The sequence below is a fragment of the Apium graveolens genome, chromosome 10 (assembly GCF_009905375.1).
Source record: "Apium graveolens cultivar Ventura chromosome 10, ASM990537v1, whole genome shotgun sequence".
Classification (NCBI taxonomy): Eukaryota; Viridiplantae; Streptophyta; class Magnoliopsida; order Apiales; family Apiaceae; genus Apium; species Apium graveolens.
In genome coordinates, this window is record NC_133656.1 from 221,565,192 (window position 1) to 221,585,229 (window position 20,038).

Consider the following 20,038-nt stretch of genomic DNA (forward strand, 5'->3'; position numbering starts at 1 on the left):
ATTCCGAACTAGAGCCCTCTCAAAAAACTTAGACTTGTACATAACAAGTCTAGCGAAGCATAACAAGAAAGCAAAAAGTTACAAATATCAGTGATGAGCTGAAGATCTTGTAGCTTCAGGTTTTGCTCTAAATACAAGGACCTTGAACCATTTTCTAGAGGAGTTGATTAGCTCAAACACACAAACATCACCTACATTCAGTGAGTTGTCCCGTTTAAATCGGGTCCATCCTCTAGTTAAAGTACACCGATCCCACCTCAGAATACAATCAACTGCCCATCTTCTTTCTGCAACATGAAGAATTACCTGGTTCCTGTTCTTCCACTTCAAAAAAGTATTAAAAGCATTAGCAGAGGCAAGTGCTCTATCTTTCTCTTCTATCTTTCTCTTCTTCACTTGCAGACACTCCATCTCTAATTGCTGAAAAATTACAAGTATGTGATTTAATATCTTAATACACACTACACCAGAAACTGAATCAGACAACACCTATTACACAATGGTGGCCAATAAAACTGTTATCTCAAAAAATCAGACAACGATTAATTGGTAGTTGACCAAAAAGCCTTGTATCATTCTGTTTCACACAATGGTGATTCAACTTATTCGAAATTGTTGTCTAAATGGTGCCCCTGTGCTCCAATGAGACAATGGTTGTATTTATCCTCATTGTGTGACATCTATTGGTACAAGTGTTGTTTAGGTCACAATAAACTGGTGTGCTTTCTATGGTTTTACACAATGGGTTTTAAGGACTGTTGTGCAACTTAGACAACGGTTTTCCGGTACCAATGTGTTATTTATTTGAGACAATAGTGCAGAAAAACTAATGTTAGAAACAAAGCATAACAGACAATAGTTTATCACCCCTGTTGAGTAAAAGAGTTTCAGACAATGGTGTCTTACTCGTTGTCTGAATCACCTGCATTAGAAAATATGTTACAACAACTTTTATGAAAAACCGTTGTCTAATTTTCAGAGGGTTTTAAAAAAATTGCCTAAAACATAAATCTTTAGACAAAAAGCAAACCAAATGCTTTAAGAACATTGTCAAATAAAAGCTTCCAACAAGTTGTCAAACCAGATGTACAAAAAACTTCTCAACCTAACTGAAAGGTACAAATTACATATAACAATTCTTGGATAAAAATCAAACCAAATCCTTCAAGAACAATGCCAAAACAAATCTTACAATAAACTGTCCAACCAAATTTGATTTAGTACAAATTATAAGCAAAGGGGATAACATAGGCACTTATAGGCAACATCTGATCAGTTGATATAATTATGAAAGTTGAATCATCTCTTCTTCCTCCCGCATGTAACTGCTATTTTCTTCCTCGACTTCATCAACAGTTGGGAACATGGTGACATCTACCTCATTTTCAAGTTCAATTTCTACGGATCCCTCATTTTCATCGTCACTTTGATCATCGAACTTGTTTGGTAATTTTAATACAACTGACCAGAATTTTTCAAGAGGGTCGTCAATGTAACAAACTTGCTTGACATGTTTACCTAACACAAAAGGGTCGTTCAGAAAACCTAACTTGTGTAAATTAACAACCGTATATCCTAAATCATCTATCTTAACCCCTTTGTTCATATCTACCCAATTGCACTGAAAGATAGGGACTCGAAAATGGTTATAGTCCAACTCCCAAATACTTGTGATTACTCCATAAAATGTATGTGAAATATGCTCAATGTTCTTATCCTTATCCTGCACGAGCATTGTATCAGCATGAACACAAACACCGTTGCATTGAACTTGTCGCGTATCATCACGATCTTTTGTGCTGTAGGTAACACCATTGACTTTGTAGCCACTGAATGTAGGGACATACTTGTTAGGCCCTTCTGCAAGCCACATTACCTCCTTAGATACCATACTTTTCACATCAAGCAATTCTGACAAAATCTGTCCAAAAAATAAAATACTAAAGCAATTAGACATTTACTTGATTTCTTTAAATTAGAAAAAAATTATTGTCTAGCTATTACCTTCTTTTGAAACCAATTAGGGAATGTTTCATTTTGCTTGTTCTTAAGCCATTCTTCATCATTTTCATGTAATGGATATCTTGCCACCAAGAAGGCCATATGTTCACTGTGAGTAAATCAATTTCAGCTTTTGTTGAAAAAAATCATAAAATCATGGAACAAAAAATAGATGTATTTATTACTGAAAAATCAGAAATCTAAATAAAGAAACTTACTTGAAATATGGGGTCAATTCATTACTGTTTTGAAGAAGACACAGATGTGCTTGGTGCAAATCCTTGATGCTCAGCTTTATCATTATTGCACCAGATAAGGGTCTGTATTACTCCTTGTTCTTATCCCTTCCCGGTAACCCAACTGTTGGTTCTTCAAAATTAACTAAACACTCAACCGCCTCTTCTGCAATATAGGCCTCAGCGATGCAACCTTCCGGATGAGCCCTGTTTCGAACATATCCCTTGAACGTCTTCATATATCTCTCGAAAGGATACATCCAACGTAGGAAGATAGGACCACAAAGCTCAACTTCTCTTACAAGATGAACTGAGAGATGGATCATTACATCAAACAAGGAAGGGGGGAAGTGCTTTTCTAGCTGGCATAAGGTCTCCACCAATTGAGACTGCATTTTTTCTAATTTATCGACCTCAATGACTTTACTACAAATTGCCTTGAAAAAAAGGCAAAACCTGATAATAGTGCACCTAACCTGTTTTTGAAGTACTGACCGAAGTGCGATGGGGAGCAAGTGATGCAACATTGTATGACAGTCGTGAGATTTCATTCCAACAAGTCGCAGAGTGTCCATTGATACTATACCCTTAAGGTTCGAACAAAAACCATCAGGTAACTTCATGCCAATCAAGGACGAGCAGACAATCTTTTTTTCTTTATGCAATAAGTTCCAAGATGCCATCGGTAACTTCTCTTTTTTTCCAGAATTTTTTGGTCTCAGCTCCATTCTTATTCCCATTTCAGCCATATCAATACGAACAGATTCTCTATCTTTTGTCTTCCCGGGAATATTTAGCAATGTACCGGTTAAAGCCTCGCATATATTTTTTTCTATATGCATCACATCGAGGGTATGGCGAACTGGCAAAAACTTCCAGTACTCAAGCTGAAAAAATATAGACATCTTTTTCCAAATTGGTCGAGGTTCCCCTTTTTTCCACCGAGGTTGGTTTTGTGTCTTACCATAAACATGGTCCGCTAGTGGTAGTACCCTTTCTAACACCTCCTCTCCAGTTAAAGGAATAGGTTCTGATAACTTCTCCATGGTGTTATCAAAGGCTGATTTTTGCCTTCGATATGGATGATTTCTGGGCAGCCATCTACGATGTCTCATAACCACCGTCTTTTTGTAAGTAGCCAACCTGGTAGCTTTTGTTTTATCAACACAAACTACACAAGCATTATATCATTTAATGATGTTACCCGACAAGTTTCCTAAGGACAAGTTTCCTAAGGCTGGATAATCACTAATTGTCCACAATAAAATTCCTCTTAGTATGAAAGACTCTTTCTTAAATGCATCATAAACTTGTTTCCCGTGCCACAATTTCTGCAAATCTTCTATAAGTGGTTGAAGGTATACATCAATATCATTTCCAGGCTGATTTGGTCCGGATATCAATAGACTTAACATAATGTACTTTCTCTTCATACAAAGCCAAGGTGGGAGGTTGTAAATTGAAAGCAACACAGGCCATGTTGAGTGATCACTTCCTGGTCCATGGAAAGGATTAAATCCATCGGAGGATAAAGCTAACCGAAGGTTCCTAGCCTCTGCAGCAAACTCAGGCCACCTTTGATCGACATCCTTCCATGTCTTTGAGTCAGCCGGATGTCTAATTTTACCATCATTTTGTCGCTCGGTTTTATGCCAAGTCATGTCCTTTGCAATCTGAGCTGTATTGAACAAATTTCTCAATCTTGGTATCAATGGAAAGTACCATAGAACCTTAGCAGGGATCCCTTCCAATTCTTCTCCTTTCTTGTTTAACTTCCATCTAGATGCCCCACATATTCGGCAAATCGTCTCATCTTCGTCCCTCTCACCGCGGTATAAGAGACAATCATTCGGACACGCATGTATTTTTTCATAATCCATGCCTAAAGTACATAAAGTTTTCTTGGCTTCACCAAAAGATGAAGGCATACTGTTGCCTTCCGAAAGCATTGATGCAAGCAAAAGAAGGACATCGAAAAAGCATTTATCAGAAATACCATGTTTTGCTTTTAAATTATACAACTTGACTAAAGCTCTCATTTTTGTAAAACTCTCGCATCCAGGATAAAGTGGTTTATTTTCACCTTGAACATGATTCATAAAATCAGAAGAATCTAATGAAATATCCTCATCATCGACAATATCCTGCCTCATTCTCATGTTTGTAGGATCAACGGATGATTCTGAAGTTTCCTGTTCAGAAACTACATGACTCTGTACATAATTTGACTCTCCATGCCATATCCAACACGTATAGGTTTGATCAATACCATATTGATAAAGATGATCCTTAACAGTCTGAGCATTCCAAGATTTACTATGAGCGCATCTTAAGCATGGACAACTAATTTTATTTTCTTTAAACCCATTCAGAAAAGCAAAATTTAACAATTCTACCACTCCAAGTTTAAATTCTTGTGTTCTTCTATCTGCTTTCAACCAAGATCTATCCATTTTTACTCAACCAAGTTTAAACCCATTCTTTTGCTCAAATTCCACAAACATATATATTCCATAAAACTCGATATGGACCCTTATTAAAATTCTCCAAATAGATATGAACCCTAATTTCAAGTTTTCCAAATCGATATAAACACCAAATCCCCAAATTGATATGAATTCAGCAGAAACTTACCTGAGTTCAGTAAAGTGAAGTTCCCCTGGATTACTTCAGACATCAAAGAACTGAGACAAATATATGGTTAAGAAATGGTGTATGAAGGAGACAATAAAAGAGGCATAATAAAACATAGATACTTCAGACAGACAATGATCACGTATAATAATGCTAGTCAAACTACTTTATTGCTAGTCAATTATTTACACTTTCCCCCTCTTTCACCAGTGTTCCCACTTATATTTTTTTTGAAAAAAATAGAAATTTTCTTAAAGTAAAAGAATTTGGTGTCTTGGTTTATTTAAAACTCAGGACAATGGTTTCAACAATATTGCATTGTAAAAAAATGTAAACACAATGGTTTGTAGCATAGTTTATTTAAAATCTTGGACAACGGTTTTAACAATTTATCATTGTAGTAACACCTACAAACAAGTGTTTTTTCAATAAACCATTGTCGTATTATATCAACTTTTTCGACAAACACAAGGACTATAAATGATTTTGTAGGCTTCGAAGACATGCAACAAAAGGAACAATTGACATGTTAAAACTTACATTATTAAATATATATTTAAATATCACTAATTGTTTATGAAAATAATTTCAAGTGTCTTCTTTTAATTTGTTACATTGTAATCATATACTATATGTGCATTCAGTGGTTACTTTCGAACTATATAGTCGATAACTCTATATAAAAAATTCGGGATTTGTTAAGTTTTTAAATAGACACTATATCCGTTACAAAAGTGAAACGAGTCATTTTAATGTCGACAAATTTGAATATTTCGCCTTTAATTTTTGTTAATTTTTGTTTGATCTAGGGTCATAGGGTTTAGGGTTTAGGGTTTAGGGTTTGGTGGAATAATTTTTTCTTACATAAGACAACGGTTTTTGTAATTTCCCATTATAAGAACATGTAAATTATTGTGTCATCCTTATCATGTCGTGTATTCGAAATCCAAACACAAATACTAAATTATCGTGGTGTGTTAAAAATTGTCGGGTGTAGCTTATATAAACAACTTTTTAGATACACTTAATTTATACATGACCTCGTTTACTTACTAATTCATTGCCTTTTTCTAATTTTTGGAAAATTACCTTCGGGCATGATACTCAAGATTCCTGGTATGTTATGAAATATTCCCTAAATTTTGCCAACATACCAGGATTCTTGAGTATCATGCCCGAAAGTAATTTTCCAAAAATTAGAAAAAGGCAATGAATTAGTAAGTAAACGAGGTCATGTATAAATTAAGTATATCTAAAAAGCTGTTTATATAAGCTACACCCGACAATTTTTAACTCAACACGATAATTTAGTATTTGTGTTTGGATTTTGAGTACACGACATGATAAGGACGACACAATAAGGTACACGACACGAGATACACAACTGAGAAAATTCAAAATTATGAATTAATTAATATCGAAATTATTTAGAAAAAAAATCAAAATGTTACTTCAAAATTTTCCCAATCGTAGATTAAGGATAGATTTAATAGTAACCGTTGTTTAAAAAATATTTAATATTCTCTTCTTTTCAATTAATTTCAAAAAATTATGAATAATTCACTCATCAATCAATTAAAATACACCGTTGGATTGGTAAAACACTAACAATCCAAGCCGTTGGTTTATTCCCCAAAATTATTTCACTTCCCCCTCTTTTCATTTTCATTCCCCCCCTTTTGTTCCCCCTTTGTGATTTCTCTTTTCTTACCCGATAACTACTTCATTCCCCTCTTTTATTTCTCTTCCATTTTCTTTTCTCAATTTCTAATCGAAGCAAATCTAAGAAAGGTACTTGCATGTTTTAATCTGTTCAGTTCTTGCTTGTTGTTGCATGTTACTTGATTAAGCTTGTTCTGTTCAGTTCTTGTTTGCTCTTGCTTGTTCTTCATTGGTTATGTTCAGTTCTTGCTTGTTCTTGATTTGTAATGTTTTTACTTGTTTGTTTTGATTCTTATGCTCTTCTGTTCATTTTCATTCCCCCCTTTTGTTCCCCCCTTTGTGATTTCTCTTTTCTTACCCGATAACACTTCATTCCCCTCCTTACTTCTCTTCCATTTTCTTTTCTCAATTTCTAATCGAAGCAAATCTAAGAAAGGTACTTGCATGTTTTAATCTGTTCAGTTCTTACTTGTTGTTGCATGTTACTTGATTAAGCTTGTTATGTTCAGTTCTTGTTTGCTCTTGCTTGTTCTTTATTGGTTATGTTCAGTTCTTGCTTGTTCTTGATTTGTAATGTTTTTACTTGTTTGTTTTGATTCTTATGCTCTTCTGCTGTGATTCTTTTATATTTTGGTTCGATTCTTGTGAAACCCTCGTATGTTATGTAGTTCTTGTTGGATTTTTATAAAACTCTCATATGACTTGTTTCTTTGGTATTTTTTTAATTGTTGTTACTTGCTACTGATTTAAATGGTTCACTTTGATGATGTCTTGGTTAGTTATTAGATTTTGTTTCTCATAAAACCCACATTATTAGAGATTTTTTGGTGGTTAGATTTTGTTTCTCATAAAACCCATATAATTTCTTAGCTTGGCAAATCCTTCCTTATAATGGTTTGTGGTACACAGATTATGGCTCCTCCAAAGAAGAAGACACAAGCTTCTCATAAAAAAGCAAAGTCTTCTCCAAACATAACAGCGATGAGAGTTGTGAAGGCTATAAGAAAACACAATCATTGAACAAAGTTAACCCCTCTTGTTCTTCTCCTATATCTGTCAAGAAGAATCCGATATCTGAAAATTTAAAGAAGAAGTTGTCAAAGAAGAAAAAGCAAGTGAATTCTAAGAAAAAGCAAGTGGATTCTAAGAAAAATCCAGAAATACCGGAAGGACTAAAACTATTGAAACGTGGTTGTGTCACGATGCACAGAATTCTGAGACGGAAGATAATGAATCAAAAGCTTACTGTGACCTTCAATGCAAAAGGGGAGCCGTATGGTGATGAAGCTGGAGAGATGCAGTCGTACATTGGAGTTTTGGCAAGGACCAAAGTCCCCATTTGGCATGATAGTTGGAAGCAAGTTCCTGAGCAGACAAAGAATAAAATTTGGGACTGTGTGTAGGTATAGTAAATTGTCTAAAAATACATGCCTATCTTTCTCTTTCAATTGGTTTTTTTCTTTTCTTTCTATAGATTTTGTTCATTCGTTAACTTGCATATTTTAATTTTTTTATTTCTTATGTACGTAGATGGCCTTTATTGTACCTCCGACAGCAAGGAAACTGGTATGGGAATCCGCTTGTCAAAAGTGGAGAGAGTTCAAATCTCGGCTCACGACAGAGTACATCCTTCCACACCGGAATCAACCAGAAAAGCTCACTTTTCCTCCGGCTGACTACACGTTCATAGAAAAGTCGCACTGGGAGATGTTTGTTGTTGATCGTCTCGGAGATGATTTTAAGGTAAACTTTTTATTATTTTTATTTATTTATCAATTTTTAATAATTGGATAGGTATTTAGCGTGATGTTTTAACCTTGTTAGTGCTTTTTTCTACAGAAAATTCATGAAAAACAGGTGAAAAGAAGCCGGATGAATGAGTATCATCATCTAATGTCTCGAAAAGGTTATGCCAACCTAGAAATGGAATGGGTTAGTGATGACAACCTAAATCTACTTAGTCTTTTTATATACTTTGTGTGGTCAATATGAATTTGTATCTTTGAATCATTAATAAAACATGTCGTACATGCAGTTGAAAAAACATCCAGAAGAACCGATAGATCGATCGGATGCCTGGGTCCTTGCAAGGAAAGACAAAGATGGCAATTTTAAAAATGAGAATGTTAAAGAAAAAGCTGAGAAAATAGTAATTTATTCATTTATATTTCAACTGAGAATATTCATCATAGTTCCAATTTGATTTATAACTTCTTCTATATTGTGGTGTTTTTAGGAGTTGCTCAAGAAGAAGGTTAAAGAAGGGGAATTGGTAGAAGAAGGTAGAAATGATGTGTTAACCATGGCGCTCGGTAAGCCTGAGCATGGAGGCAAAGTACGTGGGCAGGGGAGCCACGTGAAACAGTCTATCTATTTTGATCTGCCGAGACTGGAAAAAATCAAGGACTATTGAGGAGAGGATACATGAGGAGGTTAAAAACTTTATGGCTGAGGAGACTCCGAAAATTATAAAACAGAGAGATGCATTCTGGACTGCTGAAATTCAAAAGATCAGAGCAGAATTGAAAATGGCAAAACGTATTGGTCAAAAGGGTAGCCCAATCATTGATTCCCAACAAGGAAGCTGCTCAGATTTAAAGGGCATGCCTCAGTTCGTAAACGAGAATGATAGGAATGATATTGTGAGGAAAAAGCTGAACGTGGAATCTGGGGATGAAGGTTCAGATCATGGTGATGAGGAGAATGTAGAATTTTTTTTCTAAGGACAATGTTGGATATGAAAATATTGAAGAGGAGAATGAGCATAATGGTTTTTTCAAAGGTGAGGAGGCCTTTATGGTTGACGCTGATAATGAGTTTGTTCAAATTGAGAATCATCCTAAAGGGTTGAAGTTGGATGGTTTATCCGGTGTTTGTCAACTGGCAATAGGATCAGTAAGCAACATCGTAGCATATGGCCGGGTTGATGAAATCCCTCTTGCTGAAGGATGTGAGTCGACTCTTCACGGAATGTGCCTTTCGAAGGAAAATGCAAGAGTGTCCATTTCTTATGCAATTCTAGAGGATGCTAAGATCCCATTTCCCGTAGGAGATGAAATTGTAACTGTGAAACAAGCAATAGGTTCTTTTATTGCATGGCCAAGGGATCTCGTGGTGGGGAACACAAGCAGTACCCAAGTTTTGTCTACTCCAAAGGTAAAGATTGATGATAGTGTGTGTGTAATTGATATATTTTGTTATGTTTTTACTTTGTTGACGTGCATGTTTTTATTTTCAGAATGTCAAAAAGCGTTGTGCGAAGAAAGTTGGTTCCAAGAAAACAAAGAAGCATGTAGTGATAGAAACTGATGATGTGGAGGATGAGCTTCATGTAGAGATGGGTGTAAATTATCCATCATCTTTAAAACAGTTGTGGATGTGGGCAAAGGATGCTTTAAGCGATGGAAGAACCGTAAGTTTTCAGTTAAATGAACAAGCATTTGTTGTCACAAAGAAGCAGGTGATCTTTCTGCAAGATATACATTCCCTATGTGGTAGAGGTGAAATATCCGGATCGATCATTACCATATTCATTCAGTAAGTTTCCACATACATTAGCTTTTTCAATTTGTTGTTAATTATCTTGAATTAAAAATGAGTGCATTCTTATTTTAATTGTTCTCTAAATAAAATGAAATTAGATTCCAACTATTGTTTAATTTGTTTACAACTTCTTGTATGAGTTTTTGAGAAAGAATAAAATGACGAATATGATTGCTTTTGTGGATCCGGGTATGGTTGGAGCCATTGGTTGTGGCAATGCAGGGGAGAGGTCACATGCGTTTGCCAACCGTTTGATGAATGCTAAGGAAGAACAATGCTTTCTTATTCCTTTCAATGACGTGTAAGCATTTCTCACTTTATAAGTACACTTCATATTTTATGATCTCATTAAGATGTTTAAGTACTTATAATTTAATTTTCATTTTTTTTCATATTTTTAGTGAATTTTAGAAATTTGTAGAATATATTTGTATGGCTGGAACTTTAAATTTGGTAACTTGTAAATTAATTTGCTAACTTGTAAATTGTTAAATATATAATTAAATGAGATATAAGTAATTTATTTAATTATTTCTTCAAGTTACCTTTGGTTATTTTTGAGGTAACATCTAACTGCATAATTAAATTTCTCAATGACACATCTTCTCATGCTTTGATAGGAATCACTGGTCATTGACCGTTGTTGTTCCAACGACGGAGGTAGTATACCACATGGATCCTCTTAAGCGTCGTATTGCAAGCGATGAATGGGTAGAAGTTGTTGACAAGTGAGTCAATATTTTTAATTGCTTTAGGTAATTTACGCAAAAAGTTTTTTGTTGACTTGTACTACTTTCTAACAGTTCGATAAAGATGTACAAAGAGAGGCTGAATAAGGTTGCCAGGAAGAAATTTGTTGGGAGAATATGGCGGTAATAATATTTTTTTATAATTTCTCATATATGCAAGTAAAATATGTGATTAATTTTATTTTTTATTTTTTTTTCAGGGAGTTCCTTTGCAGACAGGGGTCCGGGACTGTGGCCTTTTTGTCATGGGATATATGAAAGAAATTTGTTATGACAAAGAGCTTTAATTTGCAACTAAGATATGATTTTTTCTTGTTTTTAATTTTAAATTACAACTTTATGTCGGCTGGTACTTTATTTTCACTATCAACACAGTGGCTTACAAAACTGTCAAAACTTTATTTGTTTTTCAGTGGATTCGTAAAGGCAATCTGGCTTACAATGAGGATGACTTAAACGTGATCAAGATGGACTTCGTCAAATTCTTCATGAAGTTTTATTCATGTTAAGTTAGTCTAGCGAATAGTTTATATGTTATTTGTGATGGTAAGATGAACTAGTTTAAGTTATTGACGTTGTTGGTATGGTGTTTAAGTGGAGTTTTTCTGAACTTTTTATGGTTTTTGAAGTTTGGTGGATGTATGTACTTATGGTTGAAGTGGATCTTTGGTGTAGTTGGTGAATTATGAAGTTTATCGGATGTTATGGTATTTATCGCATGGTACATTTGGTTTTTGAATGGTTTGGTATTTGATTTTGCAATTTGTATTTGTAAAGGCTTTATTTATAAATAGAATAGGTATGAAACCATTGCTATGTTTGATAGACAATTATTTAGTAAAATAAAAATACCTATTGTGCTAAGTTATACTAGACAACAGTTGGTACATAAGTAAACCATTGTTCTAAGCTATATCAGACAATATTTGGCACAAAAGTAAACCATTGTGCTAAAGATATTCGACAATGATGTTTTAAAAGGCATACACTTGTATGAACCAAACTTATACAACTGAATAATAGAACTTAAACATTGTGCCTTAATGATTTGCATAATAGATCAAATTATTAACACCATTGTATGTACAAATCCTAACAACACTCTGGGATCACTACATACCATTGTTAGATTAGCTTCTAACAATATCTTGGTCATTACAAAAACTGTTGTGAGCATAGCTAAAACACAATACCCAAAAACAAAAAACTGTTGTCTAAAGTATCTCATACATTTGTTTTCTTAATAAAAACCATTGTGTACCTAGATGAAATAAATACATAAACTGTTGTAGGAGTCAATTCACATAACACTATTTTTAACTATTGTGCCTCTAAATTGTTACAACGGCTAGAAAACTGTTGTTTGTAGAATATTAGAAAGGGTCATATGCGTTGTGTGAATAAAATGAGACAAAGGCTTTATATTCAGCTGTGTGATGTATTTGTTACAATGGTGCGTAACCATTGTATGAGTACCAAACACACCGCCCCGGATAGACAACGAAATATTCATCTTTTAGACAACGGTGTAAACTATTGTCTGATTCAATATTTCTTGTAGTGGTAGTCTCCCCAGTACACAAAGTACTGGAGTCTATCCCTCCTCGTCCTTTAAGAATCCTATCATATATCTGGAACTTATATTGTTTCCTGAGCATACTGCTTGTTGATAAGTACATACCGATATATATACATACTTTCGAGAATTTTTGGAGGAAGTATTATCATAGTATGAGTTGGCCGTTGTCAACGGATAAATATTTAAAGGGGAGTGCCTTTTGACACTATAGTCAAAATATTTAAAATAAGTCGAAATAATATTTTTCGACGATTTGAAATTACTAAAATGATTTTCTAAAATTTACAAAATATTGCAAAATAGGATATATATGATTTTTAATCATATAAAATCCTTTAAATAAATATTTAATTATAAAATAATAAATTTAAATAATTAAACCTCGAATAATTCTCTTTTAAATAAATATTTGAAATAATATTTCTCAATTGATTTATGTTTAAATAAATTCAATTAAATTTTTAACAAATATTTAATAATTAAAATTAATATTTAAATAATCGTTATGAACACTTCTTATTTTAAAAATATATTCGAAATAATATTTATCGGTTAAATAAATAATATCTAAGTTGAGGGAATACGATATTTGGAAATCGTTAAATAAAAGTTTGACGTATTTAATAAACCGCAAGGGCATCGAGTCCCTTGGAGTATTTACTTTAATAATAAAATAGATAAGGAAATTCTTAATCACAAACGTCTCCGGAATACTTCTGGTTTTTTTATAATTATACTGACTGACTCTCGGTCTAAATATATCATTTCAAATCTGGTATTTTACTATACCAATATTATCAATAATTTCACACAACAACATATCTCGATTTGTAAAATAGTTTAATGAGTATCATGCATATATTGCGGTTATTCAAAAACAAGCACAACACAACAGTTTTTAAAGTTTAAGGTTTGTAAACTTACCCGGAGTCCGAGATACGTTCTCTGACTTCCACTCGTTCCGGATTTCTAATCAACAAATATTATAATCTTACTCGGTATTCTTAATCCCATCAATGACTTATATTTTTAATAAGTACAATATTTTATAATTTTTGATATTCGGCCGACTCAAATTAACTATCAACCTTTGGTCATAATAGACGATCAAAGTGGTTTCCTGAAGTTGACTTTTCCGAATGTTACTATTACGTGACTCGCACTCTAACATTTTTAATAAATCAAAAATTAATTTTTTAATACGAAACCATCTCAAAAATCTTTCTGAGTATCATTAGTATTTGTCATAAAAGTTTCGACTTCAAAACACAAATTTAATTAGGTAGGAATCATTTTAAAAGTCTGGTCAACTACGAAATTTTACTATTCATACCGCTTTCACTAAAACATTGTTTTCTCTCAAACTGTTAACTCAATTGATGCACCATTTAGCCGTGCACGATCTAGAAAACATTTAAAACAATTTTCTTGAAAAGAGTTTTCTGGGCAGAGGGGTGAAATGCCGAAGCACCAAGTTTTATGCGGTGAGCTGCATTTGGTGTTTTCACTCTGCGCGACCTCGGCTCCGTCATTTTTATAAAACTGAAAAATCAACAACTTGAGCTAAAATTTCAACAGGGGTTTCCCCATTCTATAACCCAACTAATGTCAAAATTTCATAATTCTTCATTGTCCTTAAGTGGTCCATTTTTATTTTCAAAGTTGGTAATCTGTAGCAGATTTTAACGTACAAGTCACGTTTACTAAAACAGGCATATCTTTCAAACCGTAAGTCGAAATAAAGCTAATCAAGCACCTAAACTATCCTTGTGACAAACTCTTAAACTTAGAGTCCTTTAGACTTCCAAAATTATAGTTTAATAATTCAGTATTTCTACCAAAAACTATGTTATCTAAAATCGAGCATTATAACGACGTAACGATTATGGTTCCCATGTTTTCGTTTATACTAGTTTATTCTCAATTACCCAATAAACAACCATCAACAATTTGACATCTCAATTACTTTAAGAATTAAAATTTTAGTTCACCACACCATCGTCATCCAAATAATCAATTCATAACTTCCAAACCAACAATATAAACACTAATTGTTGGTAATTGATGATTGTAAAAGAATTGTTGGTTGACGTTTGTGTCGGGAATGGAGACAGGACTGCCACAGGTGGAGAGGAAGAAGCAGATGAAGAGGCAGTTCAACTTGAATAAAATGGAAGATGATTTAGTACTATTGTATATTTTGGTCTATGTAATTTTAACTTAAGATTATAATCGTGTGTGAACTTAACTTTGCTATTTGCGCTTGAGACCTTTGGATTTTTGTTAGACTCAGTTTCTATGTTGATGTTGGAACAACACAAGTAATGCAAAACTGCTTTTAATGGATTATTATTTGATCGTGTTATGGATATACCAATTAAGTTTGGTGGCTGTTAAAATAATCTAAAGGTCATGCCCATTTTTAAAAAAAAAAATTATGTTGCTGTAGAGGGTAAAATGGTTGCCATATTGTTAAGTCCCGAATTATCGTAGGGGGGGTTGAATACGATAATCACTGAATTAAAAATTCTTTCGAATCTTTAGCGGATAAAGATTTAGTGCTCGGTTAGTGGTTCCGTGTTATTGAGATGAATAGTGTTTGGGAATATAAAATGAGGAACAAGATATTCGGGGAAGTATATAATCATATATAAATCTGCGAGGGGTGTTGCTACACTCCGGTAAATAAATTAACCGGATACAATCTAAGAACAATAAAGTTCCTAGCTTCTACAAAGATTTACAAATAAAATCATATATAATGATCTAGCTTTTGTTTGTCTAAGGATTTAATTACCGGGTAACGATTATAATGCCCTTATGAATATACAAGAGTTAAATTGGGCATTATAACGTTACTTCGGTGAGAAGTTAAATGAATATCAATGTGTTGAGCTTCTCTGTATTCTCTTTGTTTCTTGTTTTCATCACCTCTCGTGAGAGAGAAGATGAACAGAACTTCTTAATAATAATAATTTTGATTGTTATATATTCTGCTTCTATGTGTAGACTTTCAATTCATTTGGACAGGTGGCAGCTTTGTGGACGTCCACAAATATCCTTGAATTACTGTTGTATAATTTACTGGAAAATCAAACAAGTGTTCTATGGCGACTGGAGTATCCTGGGCTTTTCTTCTATGGAGACCAGCATCTGTGTGGCTCTATGGCGACCAATTGAGCTCTATGGTGACCAATTGAGCTCTTTGGCGACCACTTGAGCTCTATAGCGACCACTAGAGCTCTATGGCGACCACTGGAACTCTATGGCGACCACTGGAGCTCTATGGAGATTATTGGAGCTCTATGGCGACCACTGGAGCTCTATGGCGACCACTGGAGCTCTATGGCGACCAGTGGAACTCTATGGAGACCATACTTACACTTCTATGGCGACCAGAGTGAAGAGTATTCTGCCTTAAACTATTTTACTTCTATTTTACCATTCTTCACTGTATCAATACTTTCTTCTGTAATTGAATTAAAATCCCTTCTTGTATACTGATGTTTGGTGCACTGGTTTGGTTCACAAACAACTAGTATTGGGAGAACCTAATTCAATTTGTCTTGTGTTTCTGAGTTGATACGGATTGGTTGAATATCCATTGCTTCTAACACTGACCGTCAATAAATAACTATACTTTCACTGGAATCCTTTCTGGTACTTTAAACAGCGTCTTCATTCCTACTACAATCTTGAACACTTCATTCACAATTCTTCACTGACGCTTGAATATATAAATGAGCTCCTGTCAGTGAGTATAACTTTAAGACTGCAGGTGTCTTCTTTAACCTCTGTTTATACCATGTCTTCAATTCTTCAAATTTCTATGCTTCATACAATGTCTATCTTCAATCAATGCCAATACACTGAAATCTTGTGGTAGCACTTATACACTGAATCTTCATCATTTCTGAAACCCTGAAAGTCTTTAACCTTTATTCTTCACTGAGACATGAACATATTAATAAACTTCTTTCAGTGACCTGTAAACAGATTTCAGGCCTTCTTCTAATCTTCTGATTCTTTATATTTTCCTTGTCTTCATTCTTCCTGATTTCTTGTGTAGACGTAGTATTATTAACATGTCTTGTTCTAGTGTTGTTATCGTGTGAGTAATCACGTAACTGTTCATACAGCTACGCGGTCTCACCAACAATCACCCCCTATTTGATTGTTAAACCAAACAAACAACTTAAATATAGAGGATAACTCAACTAACAACTAGGAAAAGTAAAGTACCAGGACTTGTAAATAATGCTACCGGTTTTCTGTATCAAATACTGTATTTCCAGATTTCTTGAGTAACTGAAATGAAAGATGCTTATTCCTCTAGCACTGAACTGATCTTCAAGTAGTTTCATCTTCATTTCCTTGGTTCTTCAAATCTCTGCCAGATAATACTTCTCAGTCTTGAAGTAATCATCAACAACTTCTTTTGTACAACCATATTTCCTGTTGAAAGCGCATATCTCTCTTGCTTCTCCCCCTATGAGAATCAACTGCTTCAAGGAGATCACCTTCGTCTACCACCTCTCCCGTATAATAAGATTCGCAGATAAGAACTAATGGTACTCCCCTTTTGGAAAATAGCTTCTTCCCTTCTGAAGAATAGTGATGAACCAATCCACTTCTTCTGATCACTAGGAAATCACCTTGTGTTTACCATGGTACTCCCCTTTTGGAAAATAGCTTCTTCCCTTATGAAGAATAGTGATGAACCAAACCACTTCTTCTGATCACTAGGAAATCACCTTGTGTTTATCACCTCTCCCGTACAATAGGATCCGTAGTTACAAACAACAATGGTGTGGTGTAGTGTACATGTGCTTTACTTTTTTCCTCCTCCCTGCTATTTCCCCCCTTAGTTGAGGAATCCTCCAAACTATTATATAAGCTTTTATCTCCCCCTTAGAGAAGGAATGTATGCTGTTGTCTGAAGGAGTTCTCATATTTTACTTGATTGAAAAAGAAATAACAAGCCAGAGTCTGATCAACCATGTCCTGTTAAATGCTGTAAGAATGACTTCAATGTCAATCATCATGTTCACTAATCTTCCCAACTCCTTATACCTCCCAAATATGAGATCACCACTTGTTACCAATTGTTAGCTCCCAAATTATTAGATCCCGAAGTATTCTAATCCAATTTTTAAATGTTAGGTCCCTAAGAGTTAGGTTCCAATCATAAACATATTCGAGACCCGAAGTATCAAGAACCATGTTTAGGGATAGGGAATGGGATATGATGTTTCTCTTTCATCCTCACTGTGAGTGTGTGATTCAATTTCATGTACCTCACATGTGTTTCACTCTTCTCTCCACTCGTGTTTACACTCATTCTCACAAGTGTATCACTCATCTCATAGCTCCAAAATCCAGCTGTACTTGCAAGAAAAATCACCTTAGCCATCCTTAAGGAGGTCATAGGTGGTGGAATGGGAGTTCGCGAATCCACATCCTTGTTAGACTCGTCAGATGAATCTGAGTCATAATCTACAAGTTGCTAGTTTCCCTTTTAGGGTTCCAGATTTGAACTCTGGGAAGGTAAACAATGATCCAAAGAATTTAGCATAAAGATCAAAGTTTCCTTCTAATGTCTGTGAAGACATTTCCTTGTGACTCATCAGGTAAATCTAAATCATTCTAAACAAGTTTCCGATCTGCACCTATGTCAGTTCCACTATCCGCAGATGCATCCAGGTTTATTAGTCCTGGGGAGGTAAACACTGACCACTGACATATGGCTATTGGATCAGTATCCTCTCCTAACACCTATAAAACCAATTGATTCATTTAAGAACCTTGAACAATCGAATCTGACCGTAAAATGGTTGAAACTCTTGTTTCTGTCAACTCATCCTTTGAGTGTGTAACATTTCCTTGTGCACCAAGAATTGGTTATGTTTGAGGTGGTGACACTACATCGGATACCTTGGCCGACAGGCGAATTTCAATAGACGCACCCTGTCGAGAGGATGAATCTAGTAACTGTTTTTGTGTCTTTCCAGCCATTACATCTTTTTGAGAAGATGTATGGGAGCTAGCAGTTGTCTCGGTTTTAATATATCTCAACTTTGTAGGAGACAGAACTGCTGGGTTGACTTCAGAACCTTCCTTATGTGGTGTACTAAGGCACTTTCTCCCTCACGCTCATTCATACTTCATTTTAGTGGTAAGAGAGTGTTGGTTGGTTCTGTTTCTGTTTTTGTCTTTACAGTCTCGGATAGAAGTTGTGGGTTTTCAACCTCATGACTGTCAAATGAAAGAAGGCCATTGGAGGCTGAACCTTTATCACAAAACATATTACAATGTAGAGATAAAATGCACTTGAGATCTATAATGAATGAAAATTATGCATTCAATCTTATGAGAAAAATGATGTACAATAGTGATTTCAAAAAGATTTTAATAAAATAAGTAATCACCAATGTAGAAAGAATTTTGATTTTCTCCTAAAACTGTTCTAGTGCACACGTCTATTTTTATGCCTAAAAAAATAAATGATTTGATAAGACACGGACTAATGACCTAGCAGTATTAAAAAGAGAAGGAAAAATTTTGTCTTTCAATATGAATGGTTTTTGTAAAAGCATTGATCACTTAGGGTAAAGTCTAAGCAATTCTCATTCATATCAAAAGCTCAATAATCTATCTTTATAAGATTATAATCAACAAAATTGTTTATTGATAAATATCCTTAATAAGACTAACTATGCTGCTAATTTCAAATTGTAGTGAATCTTTCAGATATAGCAACTCATATAAATCCACTAGAACTTAAAATCTCACAATTATCTGCAACAAAATATTAATAATATATCATTGACTGATACTTATAAAGTACTTTAGATACCAATAATTATATTGTATCTTATTTTAATATTAAAATAAGATATCAATGAATTAAATACCAATTATCTATCAAATAGACATTAGCATTCAATTTCATATATCGTACAATTGTTAACTCCTAACAACTGTAATATCTCAAACAATATTGGTTCAATAAATAAAGCAACATTAACCAACATTGACTTGTTTGCAATCTTAGAAAAATATGCTAAGTTTCATATACTTTATACCATTGAGTATTGCATCTATCATCAAAGTGTTTAGAAATTTGCAAATAAGTATAAAAATTATTCTAACTTGACAACATATGGTTACCTCTAATAAGGCATTATCCTCATTGACCATAGTTTTACTTAAGAAAAAATTTTACACTTTTAAATTAGTATAAGTTACTGAAGATAAGCATTGATTACTTAGAGGAGTTCTAAGTAATGTCACAAATACTAATACTTCATAATTAGTTCATAGTTAAACTCTTAACTAAGTATCATTAACTGATATAAGTCAAGAATTAGCACACAACTAATCATGCTACAATCATGCAACTGATTCAGTGAATTCTTGAGATGTAAATATTGTTAAATTCACTAGAACCAAAACCTCATAATTAATCTATAACGCATAAGTTACAATCAATATCCTAGATATCAATTGTTGACAAATTTAGTTATAATCAATCATGCTACTTATTTATTTTAAGTTGGTTTGAATTATGGAGCAAATAACATCATTGAATTGCTTCAATTTCCATAATCCAAACTACCCTAAATAAACATTAA

The 20,038-nt window shown here is 34.0% G+C and overlaps 1 protein-coding gene across 1 annotated transcript; it reads right to left on the bottom strand.

Moving 5' to 3' along the window:
- Positions 1–3,424: 3,424 nt before the first annotated feature.
- Positions 3,425–4,690, bottom strand: LOC141691873 (uncharacterized). The gene has a single exon (XM_074496624.1). The coding sequence runs from the start codon at positions 4,688–4,690 to the stop codon at positions 3,425–3,427; it is 1,266 nt and encodes a 421-aa protein (XP_074352725.1).
- Positions 4,691–20,038: the final 15,348 nt, after the last annotated feature.

Bases quoted from the DNA above. Each gene is read 5' to 3' on its own strand.
- LOC141691873 (XM_074496624.1), bottom strand. From the start codon at position 4,690: ATGGATAGATCTTGGTTGAAAGCAGATAGAAGAACACAAGAATTTAAA.